Here is a 20,011-nt window from a genome sequence, read left to right on the forward strand (position 1 = left end):
AGGATTAAAGTGAGAAATCTGCCAGACTGAGAGACAGTGCTCGTAAACATTGTATTTGATGGTGCAGAAATGCAGCACGAAGGCAGAACAGCCCCGTTCTGCACGCTGCCTCCCACTCACTGCATCCTGACGTGAGTCACTGACACTCAAGTACTTCTCCTTCAAGGTAGTTAGGGGTTCAGTTAACTGCTCTTGTTAAAATAACTAAAATAGAGAGGAGCAAAAAATCCCAAAAAGTACAATGGAGGGAGGGGATGGAGGACTGGAGGAGGAGATGATAATATTTATTTACATGAATTTTATTTTTATTCATTCTCAGGCTTTTAAACCACAAAAATAGAAATTACCTTGAATCAGAGTATGCCTGAAAGCCAAACATTAAGATGGTGGTCCCATTATTCTTGAATGCAACCATGAACTAAAATGGATTTTTATAAACTTTAAAAGTGAACACGCACAAGTAGTCTATTTAGTAAGTAGAGTTAAATGTCTGTCAACAAATCTAAAATTTCAGAGGCAACATTTTATTTCAAAAGTAATAAATAATATGCTCATATAATAACTGGTGAGAGTTACAATGATGGAAACTCTTAAAATTCCTATAAATAGGCTGTTCACATTTTTCATGACTATGTTTTCCAATGACATATTAAAACAAATTAAAAATTAAAAACATTAATTCACCAATGACATAAGTTCAAGGCTGAGAAAAAGCACTAGTCACAAAGAATTTCAATTAAATGTTAATCTAGCAGTCCAGGAAGAAATGTTATCAAGGAGAGAAGTCCTAATTATAAACATATAGCCGTGTAACTGTTCAAAGACTAATAAACACCAAGCTTCACCAAACACTTGTGAAAAAAAATTATATATATACCTTTTGTTCATGACGAAACATGAAACTTGATAATACTATTAGAAAACAAAGGTGACTCCTAAAGAAGGTTCAAAAAGCAACTTATTAACAAAACAAAAATGTTAAACTGAAATGTTCACTTATTTTGGTCTTCAGTTACAAATAAAAAGTCAGTAATAATTAATTATAATAGTTCTATGGCAATTGGAAAAAACAAAAAAAATTTTGTCAATGAAAAAAAAATCACTGATTCAATAAGTATTTAATCATTTTATTTACAAAATATATGCAAGAATTACATCCCTCTCGGGTGAAACCTTTGAAATAATTTTAGGTGGAGGGCCTTGAGATGTATCAATTATATAAACCACATTAAATGAAAACACTTCTTTTAAATGTACAATACAAACCAGTACTTTATACAAGAATTCTCTATAAAGTTCATTAGTCAAAATAAAAAGAAATTTATTTCAACTCAATATAAGGCAGGTTCAGTTTCTGTAACTTTGTAGAATTATTTTTTTTGCTTTGTTGGAGACTTTTTTCTCTGCCGGTCCTGATTTTTCTTTGATTCTCTGGATTGTTCAGAGTATCTGCTAGATTTTTCCCATCGTCTCTCAGCGCCATTCTGATACCTATCTTCATCGCTTCTAGAGCCTGAATGTTTTCTATTCTTTTCTCTTGACTTTGATCTGTCCTTTCTTCTAAAATTTTCACTATCCTTACTTCGGTGTCTATGCTCATTTTCAGAAAAAGAATTTCTTCTGTCTCCTCTCTTCTTTTTAGGATCATCATACTTATTTTCCAAATCTACATGCATTTCTTGGTCTCTGTCATTCATGACTCTACTGTAACTATTTCTTTCAGAAGGAACACCTCTGTCTGAAGTGTACTTTGTTATGGAATCTCTCCAATGTGGGTCCCTTGAATTTCTATCTCTGAGTTTTTCTGACCTTCTTTCTCTTTCAGTCCTTGTTTCTTGGCGTCTTTGCTCTGATCTTCCTTCTTCTTGCTTCCTGTCATTTGTTTGTCGTTTCCTGGTCAGTTTATCTCCTTCTTTACTTCTGGTATTCCCTTGTCTCTTCTTTCTTGTACCTTTAGCTGCACATGTAAAATGAAATATAGTTAGCTTTCATCTTAACCTTAATTTAATAATTTAGCAATCACAGTTATTAATATAATGTAGGTTTCCTAATTCAGATAAACTGGATGCAAAGCTAAGTTGACTGAATTGGAAGCCTAATGACAGAACATTTCACAAAACATTTTCTTTCAATTTTTTTTTATTATTAATTGAGAGGCGGGGAGGCAGGGAGGCAGAGACAGGCTCCCACATGTGCCCTGACTGGGATCCATCCAGCAAGCCACCTACAGGGCGATGCTCTGCCCATCTGGGGCACCTGCTCTGTTGCTAGGCAACTAAGCTATTTCAGTGCCTGAAGTGAGGCCATGGAGCCATTCTCAGTGCCTGGGGCCAACTCACTCAAACCATTCAAGCAATGGCTGCAGTAGGGGAAGAGAAAGAGAGAGAGAGAAAGAAAAGGGGGGGAGGGGAGGGGTGGAGAAGCAGCAGATGGTCACTTTTCCTGTGTGCCCTAACAGTGAATTGAACCCAGGACTTCCATATGCCGGCTGATGTTCTACCGCTGAGCCAACTGGCCAGGGCTCAGAAAATATTAGAGAGTATACAATATGTCAACATTAGTTACCAAAGTACTGTTTTGATCCTTAGATTAAAAACAGTGAATGGGCTTATAACTACAGCAAATGTAAAATTTTTTATTAAGTGACCAAAATAGTACATTTCCCCTTACAAATTTTATTTAAAACCAGATATTCCAGTCCATGTGTATTATGGCATGAAATATTATGTCAAAACTGGCACATAATCAAAATACACTGATCACAAATGCCAGCAGCAATATCACTTCCTAAAGGTGAGAAGAAATGGGATGACTGGGGTTGCTTAACAGCATAAATAGATATATTTCAAATAAAAACCTATTCCTAGAAAAAAAATAGTTTTGCTCTCTAGTGCTATTAGAGAAGTACTAACTGTACCAGTTGGAGTAACTATTGTATGTTAAGATATGTAGTCATAGGCTTTACAAGAGCCACTACAGCTTGATTTCTGAGAAAATGCTATAAAAAGGCCTTGTACAATTTAACTATACCAATATAATCACAAATATAATTAAATAATTACAGTAAAATAATTTACTATTTTAAGCTATAAAATAAAAGTAACGGCCCTGGCCAGTTGGCTCAGCGGCAGAGTGTCGGCCTGGCGTGTGGGGGACCCGGGTTCGATTCCCGGCCAGGGCACATAGGAGAAGAGCCTATTTGCTTCTCCACCCCCCCCCCCCCCTTCCTCTCTGTCTCTCTCTTCCCCTCCCGCAGCCAAGGCTCCATTGGAGCAAAGATGGCCCGGGCGCTGGGGATGGCTCCTTGGCCTCTGCCCCAGGCGCTAGAGTGGCTCTGGTCGCGGCAGAGCGACGCCCCAGAGGGGCAGAGCATCGCCCCCTGGTGGGCAGAGTGTCGCCCCTGGTGGGCGTGCTGGGTGGATCCCGGTCCGGCGCATGCGGGAGTCTGTCTGACGGTCTCTCCCGGTTTCCAGCTTAAGAAAAAAAAAAAAAAATACAAAAAAAAAAAAAAAAAAAGTAACACAGCTGTATCTGTGTTACTTAGTTTGGGTACATGAATCAAAGGTGTTGAGATGACCAAAATTTCTGTGGCATTCAAATGTGTACAGAGAGAAGAAAATAGTTTAACCACCTACTCTCATCTTCCTTCCACTGAAATCCTACTGTACTAACCTGTATTTCCCTTGCCAAATGCCTACCCTTGACATCCAGTTGGTTTGCCACTAAGGACTTATTTCTCTGGTTCCTATCAAGCAGCTCTTCTGAGCTGTAGCTTCTCAAGCAGAAACCATCTGGCTCTGTGCTAAATGAATGTCTTTTTGACCCTACTCTATGTCACCCTCAGTGCTTTGACACTAAACCCAAGCCATATAATAAAATGTAATCTCCTCTCTCTTGGGTGTCTGCTTTACAATTTTACAATTTTGGGGCAGTTCATACTGCTTTTAGACTATTTAATATTTTATTAATAAAAATGAAAGCTCTCTACTGAAATTGTATGATGAGAACAAATTAGTTTTGAATCAGCAAGCTTCCTTAATGCAGTAATTCATGCTGTGTTATCATCTGTTCTCAAAACAAACCTCATGAAATACAAATTCTTTAGAATTAAAAGAGGTGAATGTTAAATGAACATTAACATATTTCAATTCAAGAAGAAGACTTCCTGGGAGCAAATGGAATCTTGCTCTAATAATATAAAACACTGAGAGTCCCACAATTCTGTCTGCCACATAGTATGTATACTTTAAAGTGTAACAAACCAGGGACTAGGAATAAAAAGACCAGGCTTCCAACCTTTCAAGGCTACAAGGAAAGGTGCTCCCTCTCTGAAATATGCATTAAAAGAGAAGAAATAATATGCATTTTATACAATTAGACTATCTCTAATTCAGATTAAACTGCTATGATGGAAGAAAGCAGAGCTCACCCTGCAGAAAACAACACAGACCTTTTAAGAAAATGGTGTATTTAAATGAAAATCCTTTACCATAGCACTTCCAGTTCCAAGTACAATGGAGAAGTCTGTGGAAGACCAGTGCTCTCATTGAAAAACAACTAGAAATAAATTTAAAATCTTCTGCTTAAAGGCAATGAAGATCTTGAACAACCTGAGGTGCTACAAAGAAAGGCAGTGCTCAAGAAAAGAACAGGAGAATGTCCAAAGAACAAGGAGGCAACTTGAAGGAACTCCTAATTGACAAAGCTGAAGTGATGTGAACAGCAAAATAAATGATAGTAGTGGGCTTTAACCCACAGAATAAGATGAACATCCATGAATCCACACTGATAGAATACATAGTAAAATTATAAATAAATGGGGGAAAGGGACAACTCTTTCTTTAGAAGAAATTCAGTTACTAAATGTAGAAGAAAAGAGACAAACAGATAAACCATTATTTTGCAAACACCACAGTAATAAGTGTTCCCGACACGATCCAAAGATGGATGCTAAAATTGGAAAGTGAAAGTTTGAGAAGAGATTTGCATAGCATCAAATTATCTTCCTACAAGATCTAATTTATAGAGAAAAATCTTCCCATGAAGAAACCCAGCAAACATTACCTTAACCAAGTTATCAAAGTTAATGTCACTATAAGTTATACCAATATTATAAACTCCTTGATGAGATGCACAAAAAAGATATCATTTCTATAGTACCCCAGCCAAAAATGCATAACCTCATTCTAAACACAAGAAAATATCAGACATGTCACCCTACTGGTCATTTTACAAAATAAGTGACCATAAAATTGCAAAAGCATTAAAGCCATTAAAAACAAGGAAGGTCTATGAGGAACTATCACAGGTTGTAGAAAACTAAGGAGAAATATGAATTAAATGCTGAGTAGGATCCTAGAAAAAGAAAGAGGAACGTAGTGGAAAAACTGATGAAATGCAAAATTATCAAGAATCTGCTGTTTGGCTAATTGTATTGTTCCGGTGTTAATTTCCAGATTTTGCTAAGTAAACTATAGTTATGTAAAATATTAACATTAGGGAAAGTTGGGTGAGGGCTATTTGGGAATTCTCTGTACTGTTCTTGAAATTTTCTTATAAATTGAAAATTAGTTCAAAATAAAAAATAAAAATAAATAAAGGCATCAGAGAGCTGGCACAAAGAATAAGGACTAGAAGAGTCAAGACTTGTGAAAAGGCAGAACCAGAGAGGTAAGCTGTATTCTACAGCTACTTTCTCCCTGCGGGCAGCCGCTGATTAAGGGCTGCTGCTGAAGGAGAGACCAGCGGAGCTCTGGCAGCCGCGGAGACACAAGAATATATACGACAAAAGATACAATCCAGAATACACAGAAAACTCCTATAAATCAATAGAAAAAAACAATAAAAAATGGGCAATGACGTGAACAGCCACTTAAGAAAAAACAACTTCTAAATAACCAATAATATATTAAATGATGATCAACTTCATTAGTGATCAAGGAAATAAAAATTAAAACCACAATGCAATGCCTTTACATATCAATAAGAATGGCTATAATGAAAAAGATGGTCAAGGACAGTGGCAGTGAGGATAGGCTCCATGGGAACTCTCATCTGTGGCTGATGGCGGCGCAAATGTACTATACATACCACCTGAAACTCAGTGACTTTACCGCCAGGTATACCCAGCACAAGTGCATACATATCTAATCACCAAAAGATATGCACAAGAGTATTCACGAAAACATGAATTATAAATCTAAATTTCCATTAAGTAAAAAGGATGTTAAATATACTGAGGTATATTCATATAGTGGAAAACTATTCAGGAAGAATAAACTATAAATACAATAATATGGATGAATATCACAAAATTAATTTTAAAAGATAAGCCAGATATAAAGTTCATAATACATAATTCTAAAGTTAACTGCCTTATGGAATTACCAATCAGAATGGTAGCTGCCATGAAGGAACGAGAGGAGTGCTAATAACTAAGGGAATAAGGAGGTCTTCCGAGGTACTGGTAACTCTTGCACAGACGTGTCCTCTTACATAGCTGTACACTTATGAGACATGTGCTAAAGGTGATACATGTTAATAACTACTATAAAGGCATCACTATTAAAAGTAAAAACTAAAATTTCTTAAAATGCAAACATCAGAAAAGCTCCTATAAATTCGATTACAGGCATTATGAATGGTATTTCAGTCACTACTCAAATAAATACTTGCCAATAAAATATCTTCATTTCTATGAAAACGTTTCCAAAGGTAATCCTATCACTGTAAATGTTATAATTTACTATAGACTGTAACAGTGACAGATGATCACTTATGCTGTTGATTGTAGCTTTTAAACAACTGAATTCAAAAATAAATACAAAGTCAAATTATTTACTTCCCTCAATGTGAACACTGCTAGAAAGAGCACGATCGATAATGCGTTTCAATACCTGAGGCAGAACTCTGACCACTGGCGGATGAAGACTCGCTTTCCTCGCTGGAAGACTCGGAACTGCTGTCACTGCTGTCTGAGCCAGAAGCCGAGGAGTCCGACTCTGCCGAGGACACGGAGGAGGAAGAAGAGGGGGAGGAGTTATTTGGCTCAACTTCTGGTTTCTGTGCCACGATGACCTTTGGTGTATTTTTAAGATGCTCCCGCAATTCATCCCTAATTAAAAATATGACCTGTTAGATTTTGCTTAGAAGGCAACTGTAATTTTGTAATTGAAAATAAAATCCTGAAAATAATCCTTACGTTAAACCTCCAAGACCTATAGAAGTAAAAAAATTGATGGCAAACCGAGTGTTCCTGGGATTATCACGGGGTAATAACCCTTCAAAGAATAGCTGTAGGGTTCTGAAAAAAAAAAAAAAAGAAAGAAAATGAACAAAAAAGAACAGATTTCTTGAAGTTCTTTGTTTAAGGTCAAAGTTCTCAGTCATTTTTTAGATTTTCTATGTATGATATTAAATTAGTAATAAAATACAACCAAGTAAATTATTTATATAATTTATTAAGTTAGGCAATATGGTATCTAAATGAAATGAGTAGGATCCATTCATAATTTGCTAACTTTGATTTGTATAATTATACAACAGAGGTTTTTAAAAAATTTTATATACACACATACACACACGGCATACCATATTTTCCCATGTATAAGACGCACCTTAATTTTGGGGCACAAAATTTGAAAATGTATTACATAAAGTTATTGAACTCAAGTTTTACTCATCATAAAATTCATACAACTTCTCATCACTGTCACAACTCCCATCCATTAGCTTGTCCTCATCTGTGTCTGATGACGAATCATTGTCTTCGACAATGAGTGCAAAAACAAGCACAAAAAAGTGGGAAATGAAGTAAAAAAATCTATAACCACTGTATAAGATGCACCGTTTTTAGACCCCTAATTTTTTGATAAAATGTGCTTCTTATACATGGGAAATACGGTATGTATGTAACATAAACCAACATATTATATCGAGGGAGGGGAACAAACAAAAACATCAACAATATAATGTTTTGTGGTTTTGGAAATGTGGTTGAGTGCCTAACCAGCAGAGTCAGGAAAAACTGCTTCATAAAAAAAGGTGACAATAGATGACTGGATAAAGAAGATGTGGCACATATACACTATGGAATACTACTCAGCCATAAGAAATGATGACATCGGATCATTTACAACAAAATGGTGGGATCTTGATAACATTATACGAACTGAAATAAGTAAATCAGAAAAAACCAGGAACTGCATTATTCCATACGTAGGTGGGACATAAAAGTGAAACTAAAAGACATTGATAAAAGTGTGGTGGTTATGGGGGGAGAGGGGAGAGGGAGAGGGAAAGGGGGAGGGGGAGGGGCACAAAGAAAACTAGATAGAAGGTGACAAAGGACAATCTAACTTTGGGTGACGGGTATGCAACATAAGTGAACGACAAGATAACCTGGAGTTGTTATCTTTGAATATATGTATCCTGATTTATTGATGTCGCCCCATTAAAAATAAAATTATTAAAATAAAAAAAAAGAATACCTCTGAAAATAAAAATACTGCAAAAAAATAAAAAAAAATTTAAAAAGGTGACAAGAATGATTAGGAGTTTGCTATTTAGAACAAGAGAGGGATCCCTAGCCCTGGAAACAGAGGTAAAGGGGCCTTACCAAGCTGGGCAGTGTTGGCGTGGCGGAGCACAGCTTGCTGGAGAGGGCTTTACTAGGTGAGCCTGATACAGTAGGCAGAGTCCAATAAATGAAGATACAAAGTCAAGGGAAGGGGATGGAATAGCAGAGAGCATGCAGACCCAGGATAGACCCTTGGTGGACACCGGAGAGGAAGGCTGAGGAGCCACAGGGAACAAGTGGTCAACTGTGTAAGTGAGGCTGAGAAGTCGAGGGGCATGAGGACTGAGAAAGATTACATGATTGAGCAGTCAGTAGGAGATCTGAAAGGACGATTTCTATAGTGTGAACGGAGTAGAAGCAAATGTAAGTGGCAATGGGCAACCCTAATGCTTAATAAATAAAGCTGGAATGGAGATTACATAATAGTCCTAGGACAAGACCCTAGTTCAGTGTAATGATCTGAATAATCATATTACATATTCATCTGTATATATGCACAATTGACCATGATAACTTAATTACTCTAAGGCTAAAATTAGGATAAAAATGAAACTATAAATATTCATCATTGAAGAATTCCAGTGAGCATACAAAAAATAATTATGCTTTAAATAAATTAAAGGAGGCATTAATTTCACACATTCTCTACTAAAATAAAAAGCATTATTAAAAACTGCCGTTTGTCCTGGGCCATAGACCATGAGATTCAGCGTAGTAACCAATGAGGAAAAGCCCTGGGGCTTCACTCCTGCTCCACAACCAAGAGTGGACATTTCACTGAAGTGAAGGAGAAACCTGAGGGCAGAAGGAAGAAAAAGAGCTTAATGACAAACTTACTCATCTTTTAATCTTGCATTAAGTTTAGGAAGACCCATGTATTCACACAGTTCCTGGAAAAATATTTTAACAAAAATTCTACTAGAGGATGTAGTGGTTTCTTCACTCAGCTTTATACATTCAAGAACCTGAAAATTAAAATAAAAAAAAAGACAATTTACTTTTGTTCAAAAAATAAGACAAAAATGACATTTATAGCTCAAGGTTTCTCTTGAAATTATGATTTAGTCTCATCTTCAATCATAATTATTTCTTAATATCTTACCTTGTGCTGATATGCATTACTTCTTTGCAAAGTTTAAGACTTACTGCTCTGTGCTAATTTTTAAAATGTAAGATGCTACAGAAATAGAGTTCATTCTCCTAAGTACTGTGCTTTTTATAGCAGGCATACATTCTCTTGAGTATATAACGGTGAAGCAGAGATTACTAGCACCTAAACCTCACTCATCAAAATGAGGGTCTGAGGCAAAATGCCCCTTAGACCCACTAGGCTGGTTTTATAAAGCACATACAATTAACAAGGAGGTGAAGATAGAGAGTGATGGCTTGTCCTCAATACTAAGGCTGAGGCTTAAACACTGAGGCTCATGGAGAGATGTTTCGCCACAAATAAAAATAGAAGGAGCCTCCAGTTTGTTGAGTTATGTGTCCAGGAGCCCCTTTGCTTCAACTGTTTAAAACTTTAATTTTGTTCCCTCACAAAGGAAAAAAGTAAAATAATTATTATGATTTGGCTCCTAGGTTACCTTATAAAATGCCTATTAATGCAGCTGGACATACATAGTACTTAAAATAGCACAAAAATCTAGCCTATGTGTATAAGCTCAATGATACTGCTTTAGTCTTCCATTAGATTCTGGTATTCTACAGTGGGATCCTCTTCTTTCTTTCCTCCTGGATGCAATTTCTTTTTATTGGTGGCTAAATATATACTGAACGCACAGTAGTTGTGTAATAAATGGCAGCTTAATGAATGCATTTCAAATTCTAACCCAGTGTACATTTCCTTATTAAGAATACCTTTCTTTGTTATCACTATGACCATAAGAACTCCTCCCTATTTGCTTACCAAATTCAACATTTCTCTCATGTCCTAACTAGAGGCACTGACAGTTCCCCAGGAAACAAGCAGTAACTCAGCAATGCATTACTACCAGACCTTAGTGTATATTAATGTGTGCACAACTGCATGTGTACAAAGAGAAAAATCTCTAATAATTTCCATGAAAATATTCATAGCCATCACTATTAAAGAGCACTTGACATTTAAACTGTTAATATCATCCAGACTGGTATTTCTTACACTCATATATTTATGCACTTAGCTTTTTGATACCATGTTATATAAACATAATCTCAAAGACAGCTATTATAGTAAAAGCTTGCTACATATTTCATTTTAAATTCCATTTCCTACATAGGAAAAGTATGGCTGTATTATATCTAATACAAATTTGAGAATAATGGGCTTAAGAAGGAAGTATAAACATTGACCTCCATCTACTTACACTCCATGGAAGTGAATCAGTGTATAGAAGATGAGCAAACATCTTAGCAACATTTCTCAATTTGTTTGTTTCCAAGCGATGGATAGTATCATATTGTTCTTTGAATATACTTTCAAAAGATTCCATGTACTCTTTTTTCAGCATGCAAAATCGCTATTAAATAAAAAAACTAAATGTCACTAACATTATGAACATATTAAGTCCTCTTAAATTTACTGAATCAAATTACTCTATATCATATTTTTTGTATATCATATTATTTTGCTTTTATGATGGGGTGCTCAAAAAAGTTAATATATTATCCTTATCTACCTATGATTTATATGCAACAACAAAATTATAGAGCATAATTATACAAATTATACAAAACTATACAAATCATAGACACACACATTTGTATACTATACAGAAAAGTTTCTCTGTAGGTAGCGTTTGGATTTAAAAATTTATTTTAGTTCATGCTCCGTATGTGCTGCCTAATATGAAGCCGATTTAAGAAGCTGCTTACAGATTTTGAAAAGACAGTATTTAATTGTCCTCTCTGGGAAATTTTTACAAAGCCATGTGGAATTTCTAATAGTTCTGAAAGAGTGATAGGCAATGGTAAGGGACTACAATAATGAAGTGGGAACGAAGGACAGTGCGGGTGGGACACTGTAGGAAGGGAAGAACAATTCGCTTTTAGCAGTTATGTTACTATATTAGACCAGACCACTAAGCAAACACGTTAATTCACAATATTCTTTCTTTTTCATTCGTCTTTTAAATTGGATTTATTGGGGTGACATTGGATTGCAAACCCATACAGGTTTCCAGAGACCAACTCAATAAAACACCATCTGCCCACTGCATTGTGTGTCCACTGCCCCAAGCAAAGTCTTCTTCTGTCCCCATTTTCCCCTCCTTTGCCCACCCCCACCTACGCCCCTATCTGTGTCTCCCCCATGCCCCTTACCCGCTCTCTCCCTGGCTAACACCACACTGTTGTCTTCAGAATTCCCTTAGTGACTCCATTAAATTCCAACAAGAAAAACGAGGCTGGAACTCACCCCAGCTAATAAGCCAAAAAATTTCTCATACGTCCTTTGCTGAGCACAGCAGTCCAGTATCATGTTGCAGAGTTCTTTCTATTTGGAAAAAAAAAATAACTATTCAAAACACAATTAATTCATGTTGTATGATAATTGACCAATATGACAGAGATAGCCTAAGATTTTAAGGTTTTAAAACACAAAACTTCTAAGACTTTGTGAACTTTAGTGAGTAAGACAAAATAAAACAGAAATTACGGCATTTTTCGCTCCATAAGACACACTTTCACTGCCACAAAAATGGAGGGGAAAATGCCTGTGTGTCTTACGGAGCAAATGTTCATTTTCTTAGCTGCTGAGGGGCACTGCACCGGTAAACACATGTAGAATGAGCTCCAGCGGGAGCGTAATCATACCCGCGAAGGCCGTGTGCAGAACCCCGGCATCTCCGTGACCAGTTTAGAGCACATATTAGCGAAACCACAAAAAAACTTTAAAGAAGTGAAGACTCATCTAGCTGTAATTCCTGGGGGTCTTACCAGCCAGTTGCAACCTCTCGACATTTCCATCAACAAACCGTTTAAAGTCTGTATGCGAGAAGAGTGGAACGAATGGATGGCTGCTGGTAATCATGATCTGACACCAACTGGACGAATGAAGAGACCCACTATCACTCAGGTTTGTGAATGGGTGAAAACACCATGGCAGTCAGTGAAGAATGAAACCATGGTATGGTCATTCAAAAACTGTGGCATTAGCAATGCCTGAGATGGCACTGAAGATGGTATCATATATGAAAATAGCGAAGAAAGTGATACCAGTGATTGTGAGCAACTGAGCTTCTTAAATTCTGACACTAGCGATGATGAGTTTCTGGGGCTCCCGGACAACTAGAAGAGAATTTGAACATTAAAGTCTCTTCTCATTTGTTAATAACAGCGCTAATGGCTGTTAATACTGCTGTTGAGTTTACATTGTTGAAATATTATTGTGGTATATTTTATTAAATATTTCAACACAACATTTGGTTAAGAATATTTTTTTTATTTTCCTCCTTAAAACCCTAAGCGCGCCTTATGGTCAGGTGTGTCTTATGGAGCGAAAAATATGGTAATCTGTTAAAAATAGTTTTTAAAAGCCTTCAGTCTGACAGTTTCCACATATCATTCATGCTAATTAGACTGACTGTAAAATTCTCAACTTATATAAATAGGAACTACTTTTAGAGCACCTAGCATGTGAAACACATAAAGAGACTGAATAAACTGTTTTCTAGAAAGATTCAATACAGAATTCTTTTAAATATAGGTCACCAATATGACATATCACCAGTACATCTAACAATTCAGTTATATACTTTTCAAAGATCTAAACTTAATTATTAGAATGTTTATTTAGTTAGTATGGAAAAGGCAGAACATAATAAATCTTTATAGGAGCAAAAATAGGCACAAGCTTCAATAATAATTTAAATGACTTTCTGGTTGTTAAAAGAAAATATACTAAAAAAACATAGAAAAAAAAAAAGATATCTGCGGCTGAATTTTCTAGCTTCAAAATAAATGTTATGCATACAGATCTGTCTACAGCTTAATCTATACTTATAGATGAAATCACTTCTTAACTGTGGAATAATACAGTGTGTCCATAAAGTTATGGTGCACTTTTGACCGGTCCCAGGAAAGCAACAAAAGACGATAGAAATGTGAAATCTGCACCAAATAAAAGGAAAACTCTCCCAGTTTCATACCTATTCAGTGCAGTTCGATGTGGGTTCACGCACAGATTTTTTAGGGCTCCTTAGGTAGCTATCCCGTATAGCCTCTACAGACTCATCACTGACTGATGGCCTACCAGAACGGGTTTCTCCACCAAACTGCCGGATTCCTTCAACTGCTTATCCCACCAAGTAATGTTATTCCTATGTGATGGCGCTTTGTTATAAACGCGCCGATGTTCACGTTGCACTTTGGTCATGGATTCGACCGGTTAAAAGTGCACCATGACTTTACGGACACACTGTATATTGTCCAATTAGCTACTTATATACCTTGAAAACTCCTCTGTGAAAATTCTGTTAAACTAATAAATCCAAGAATAAATCCAGGATCAAAAAATATTATCACAAATGATTAATAATTAACAAATATTATTTATTAATTCCTAAAATAATCCTAATGAAATATGTAATGATTACAGCAATATCATAGATAAAGAAACTCAGGCAACATGGACAAATAAATGGAGACAAAAATTAAAAAGTTTAAAATTATTTTTCCCAAATATACTAATTGCAATATATTAGCTTTTTTTTTTTTTTTTTTCCTACAGGGACAGAGAGTCAGAGAGAGAATCAGGGAGAGGGATAGATAGGGATAGACATACAGGAATGGAGAGAGAGATGAGAAGCATCAATCATCAGTTTTTCGTTGCAGCACCTTAGTTGTTCATTGATTGCTTTCTCATATGTGCCTTGACTGCGGGCCTTCAGCAGACTGAGTAACCCCTTGCTCGAGCCAGCGACCTTGGGTCCAAGCTGGTGAGCTTTTTGCTCAAGCCAGATGAGCCCGCGCTCAAGCTGGCGAGCTTGAGGTCTTGAACCTGGGTCCTCCTCATCCCAGTCCGATGCTCTATCCACTGCGCCACCGCCTGGTCAGGCATATATTAGCTTTCTATAAACAGAAAGCAAGCTTATAAAATGTATACCCTTTCAGTTCATTTTGGCTTTTACTTAATTTACCTTCATATATTCAATTAGCAATTTTGACATTTTGTCATATTTAAAGCACAAGATGCAAGCTAAGTAAATATTGTAAACATTTAAAGAATCAGGTCAATACATATTTACTGCATACATTTATGTGCAAGGGAGAGGAAGAGAAGCCTGAAGAAGTACAGAACAGACTCTACAACTGTGCTGTCCAGAAGGGTAACCCATACCACATGTAGCTATTTAAATTTAAATTATTTATTATATAAAGTTAAAATTTTAGTTCCTTAGTCACACCACATTTCAAGTAGTCAAAAGCCATATGTGAATAGTGGCTACTGTACTGGACAGTGTAGACTATGAATACTTCCATCACAAAAGAAAGTTCTTTTGGTCAGTGCTATTATAGAAGCTGATAATGTACTTAAAAAACAAACTCCTCAAAGGCATCATTTCACAATATAGGGTAATTTTAGATATCTTTATATTACTAGGTTATTACCATTTTAAAGACTGGTCACAAGTTATCTCAATTAAATAAATGTTTATAAATGTATAAGTTTTGAAAAGATGTACTTTATCAAAATTTAATACAGTACTCAAAACTTAAAATGAGGCTTTTCTGACTTCTGCTTTATTATGTTAATTTTAGATATTAAAAGGCATTTTCAGCTTTTCTACCAACATTGTATTTTACAACAACGTAAGAGCTAATCAGGTTGTAAACAGTGTAACATGGTAATATGCTGATAATGGTAATATCAGCATTGTTAAGAAAGTCAACACTACTTATAAAACAAATTACTTTCTTCCCTAGACTAAATGCAATTATAAGAGTTATTCCCTGTGGCTTATAATAATTAAATATTTTAACATTTTAGTTAAATAGTATAACAGTTTTAGGAGAGTCTTTTGATTATATAACTATAGATACACTAAGATACTCTTCCCAATATTATTGAAATATGTTGAGGTTAGTCCTAATATTATCCTCTGAATTAATATTAATAAAATTTATTATGACTTAATTATATTTCTTAAATAATGTGACAAGATCATTCAATTATAATTTTAAAGGTTAATTCACAGTGTTCTCTTCCAATGACAACACATCAAGTACACCGGAGTACAGACATGTACACAATAATTAATATGTGAGTAAACAAACTTTAAGAGAAAAAGAATTTCTTCTCCAAATTTTATACTACAGCATTTCAAGAATAAACCTATATTCCATAACAAACATTGGCAAACTTTTTCTGTAAATGGTCAGATAGTAAATATTTTAGGTTTTAGAGGCCATATGGTTGGTCTCTGTTGCAACTAGTTAGTTCTGCTACAGGGCAAAAGAAACCTTGCATAACCAATGGGCATGGCTATAATCCAATAAAACTATTTTTTACAAAAATAGGCAATGACCTATAAGCACAGTCTGCCGATCTCTGTAGTAGATCATTCTTAAAGCTTTAAGACAAAGGACTTACTTACAGCTAATGGAAATTCATCTCAGAGAGTCAAGATCTTTTAGATGAACTAGAAACAAAACAGCCTGTTAGACTCCAGCATCTGTGCTGGGTCTAGCACATGTAAAGCAAGGTATGAAAAACAAAATCCAAAAGCCTTGGCTCAGGTCCCAAGGATCTAGATGGACCAAGAGTAATACACACAAGAACACAACTAAAAACATACCTAAGATAATCTATTTAATTCAGTTTTTATTATCCCTGGCATTAGAGTTCTATGAAAATTTGATTAGTAAGGATAAGGTCTACTGGAAAGTTCTGTCAATTTCTATCACAAGTTTTTGACACATAAGCACATGTTTATTTGGCGCATGTGTGCCTATTTTTACCACTTAATGTATACATACTGATGTAGCAAACAAAGTTGATTCACATTAGTCTTATGTGTGAAGCGATAGTGTACCCATGGCTACTGATAAAGTTCATTTACGCCACTGTAATTTTTACGAATTTCAACAAGAAAGAAATGCTACAAAAGCATGTCTGTCGCATCCACCATATTCCCTGGACTTAGCACCCTCCGACTATCACTTGTTTTTGTCCTTACAAAATTTTTTAAAGGGCAAAAAATTCAAAAATGAAGAAGATATCAAATAAGCACTGGTTCAATTTTTCGCATCAAAAGATAAAATATTTTTCAAAAATGGGATATACAAATTGCCCTCATGCTGGCAAGAAATCATTAATAATAATGACAATTATATTATTTAATAAAGTTTATTGACGGTAAGAAAAATTTGAATTTTCTTTTATTCCAAAAATGGACAGAACTTTCCGGTAGACCTTATATATTGAGTTATAAGACTATGAGTCCTCTGGCTAAAAGGGGTCTATTATGTATTTTATAGATTGTTGAATGCCTGACATCTGGCAAAGTGCCTGCCTATAACATATGCTGAATACATTTTGTTGAATGAATGACTAAAAAAGAAAAATGACAGATTCTTCTATATCTAATTTAAGCTATGCAACATATATAATGACCTTTATAATTTTTACCCCCAAATAATGCTTTAGAACATAAAGTAGATAAACCAGGTAATTTAATAAAGAACAAATTTCCTACTGTATTTAAGCCACAATTTGATTTATAGGCAACCACTCCAAAATTTCTGCAGTGTGGTGATTCAAAGAGAGCTTCTCCTTTTCCCACATTGTATTCAAGCAGCAACTTAGTTCACTGGAAGGAATAGCACATATAAACATGCCAGGTCTCCTAAATTTAGTTATTTTTAAATTAAAAATTTTCTCGAGTTATTTAAAATTTTGATTTATTGACAATGTTAGAAAATCTATCTCTCTCTATATTTTTTGACAGAGACAGAGAGAGATAGAGAGAGGGACAGATAGGAACTGACAGGAAGGGAAAGAGATGAGAAGCATTAATTCTTCGTTGTGGCACTTGAGTTGTTCACTGATTGCTTTCTCCTATGTGCCTTGACTGGGGGGCTACAGCAGTGAGTGAACCCTTGCTCAAGCCAGCAACTTTGGACTTGTAAGGTCGATGGATAATGGGGAAAGGTCAGGCCCAGGAACTTTGGCTAGGACCGCCCACAATCAAGCGCACCAAAAGAAACTTCCCAAGAACCCTTTGGAAAAGAGCGACTGTCTGCCAGCCAGTGAGATTTCACCACGTCATATTAGCTCGACCACCCTAGGGACCCTTTAAATACCTCCCACGCGGGTCACCACTTGTGACTTCCCTGGCTTCCATCTTTTCTCGGGGCCAGGGAACCTCATCAGGCGGGATGCGTGCTCTGTACTCAATAAAGCCTTTTATTATTCCACAGTTTGTGGCTCGGGCCCCTTCCTTCCTTCTTGGCGGGGAAAAATACCTTATAGGACTTCAAGCCAGTGACCTTTGGGCTCAAGCCAGCACAAACAAGGGATCATGTCTATGATCCCATGCTCAAGCCAGCAACCCTGTGCTCAAGCCAGATGAGCCCGCACTCAAGCTGGCAACCCTGGGGGTTTTGAACCTGGGTTCTCTATGTCCCAGGGCAATGCTCTATCTACTGTGCCACCACCTGGTCAGGTTACATTTAAATAATAAATATTTAGTACTAAGTTATTGTTTCAATTCATGAAACCTATTAACTGTCCAAAATATTTTTATAACCAATATATTTCCTAATTGAAAAAAAGTATTAACTTACCGTTTGGCTTTCAGGAAACTCCATTTTCAGCAGTTTGTGAGCACATTCTTCAAAATCTAAACTGTAGAGATAAAATGCTCATGATGGTTAGGTTAAAAACCTGCAGTATAGTTTAACGGTAGTACTTTTTTATAGTATATACAAGAATTTTACATTAAGTTACTTTACTTTTTTATTATAATTTTGTGTATATTGTATATTAACTCAAAAAAGGCAGTAGTGATAACATACTACAATATGGAACCTTAAATTATCCTATGTGAAAAAGGTCAGACACAAAAGACCACATATAGTATAATGCCATTTATATAACATGTCCTGAATAGGAAAACAGACACAAAAGGTAGACTTCAATTTTTATTATACTCCTAACTTATTTCCAATTCTCTCTAATCCACGTCAAGAAATGGGAAAAGGCCCTGGCCGGTTGGCTCAGTGGTAGAGTGTTGGCCTGGCGTGCGGAAGTCCCAGGTTCAATTCCCAGCCAGGGCACACAGGAGAAGCGCCCATCTGCTTCTCCACCCCTCCCCCTCTCCTTCCTCTCTGTCTCTCTCTTCCCCTCCTGCAGCCGAGGCTCCACTGGAGCAAAGATGGCCCGGGCGCTGGGGATGGCTCCATGGCCTCTGCCTCAGGCACTAGAGTGGCTCTGGTTGCAACAGAGCGATGCCCTGGATGGGCAGAGCATCGCCCCCTGGTGGGCGTGCCGGGTGGATCCCGGTCGCGGGAGTCTGTCTGCCTGCCTCCTGGTTTCCAGCTTCAGAAAAATACAAAAAAAAAAAAGAAAGAAAGAAATGGGAAAAGATGTTCCAGCATCCCAGCATGACATCTAGTGCTTAATCAACATTTTTCGTTATCCTGATTCTTACCCAAATACAGGGCTTCCACATTTTATAATAATCAAGCCTAAAAACAGCAAATAACCAAAATCACTCACAAATAAAAGGTTTTATAAAACATTCGTATCAATTACATTTAAAATATCTTCCACATGCTTCACTTAAGAGAATAATCAAACTCAATGTGAACTTGCTGAAGGAATAATGCTACTATAATTTACACTTTTTGTAGAATGTTCAAACTTTCACTCTTTGATAAAAGTAGTATAAAGTAATTACCCACTAAAATACGATTATAAAAAGTTTATCTGTATTTTTCAGCTTCTGTCACTTTCTGAGTCTCATCAGCACAATAAGGGTAATAACCCAGGATGATAAAATGTAACAACAACAAAAAAATCTAAAATAAAATAGTTATTTTAGAAAAATGTATCAGGAAAGAGCTTTTATAACACATAATATTAAACAATATTTAAGCACTAAGATTAAAATAATAAAATGTAATCGACAAATTTCAATAACATAGCAAAGATTAAAATATAAAGTGTCATCTATTCGGTGGAAAACTTGAATCTATGTAAACACAATAAATTAAAATCATTAAAAATTAAAAAAAAAAAAAGTGTAGTTGACAAACTTTTATAACATAGCAATACCAAAGAGTATTTAAAAAGATGTGACATTTTCCTTTCTAAAGTATTATTTCTAAAATCTGCCTACCAATTTGTCCAATAAAGATAATGCTACAGGCATGATACTATATATTCTCTAGTTTTTGTGCCTCTGACATTATGTCAGACCTCTTCCCCATATCAATAACAAGGCTTCA

The 20,011-nt window shown here is 36.0% G+C and overlaps 1 protein-coding gene across 2 annotated transcripts in view; it reads right to left on the reverse strand.

Annotated features, from left to right (window-relative positions):
- Positions 1-503: 503 nt before the first annotated feature.
- The window catches only part of CWC22 (CWC22 spliceosome associated protein homolog), a 68,813-nt gene continuing 49,305 nt past the window's right edge, over positions 504-20,011 (reverse strand). For both annotated transcript variants that reach the window (XM_066345742.1, XM_066345743.1), the window contains exons 14-20: positions 18,347-18,407; positions 11,976-12,053; positions 10,927-11,079; positions 9,416-9,543; positions 7,202-7,303; positions 6,897-7,114; positions 504-1,957 (exon numbers count right to left, since the gene is read on the reverse strand). In XM_066345742.1, coding sequence (XP_066201839.1) covers positions 1,371-1,957; positions 6,897-7,114; positions 7,202-7,303; positions 9,416-9,543; positions 10,927-11,079; positions 11,976-12,053; positions 18,347-18,407 — 1,327 coding nt within the window. In that variant the 3' untranslated portion in view covers positions 504-1,370. The remainder of the gene's footprint in view (positions 1,958-6,896; positions 7,115-7,201; positions 7,304-9,415; positions 9,544-10,926; positions 11,080-11,975; positions 12,054-18,346; positions 18,408-20,011) is intronic.

This window comes from Saccopteryx leptura, chromosome 7 (genome assembly GCF_036850995.1).
Source record: "Saccopteryx leptura isolate mSacLep1 chromosome 7, mSacLep1_pri_phased_curated, whole genome shotgun sequence".
Taxonomy (NCBI): Eukaryota; Metazoa; Chordata; class Mammalia; order Chiroptera; family Emballonuridae; genus Saccopteryx; species Saccopteryx leptura.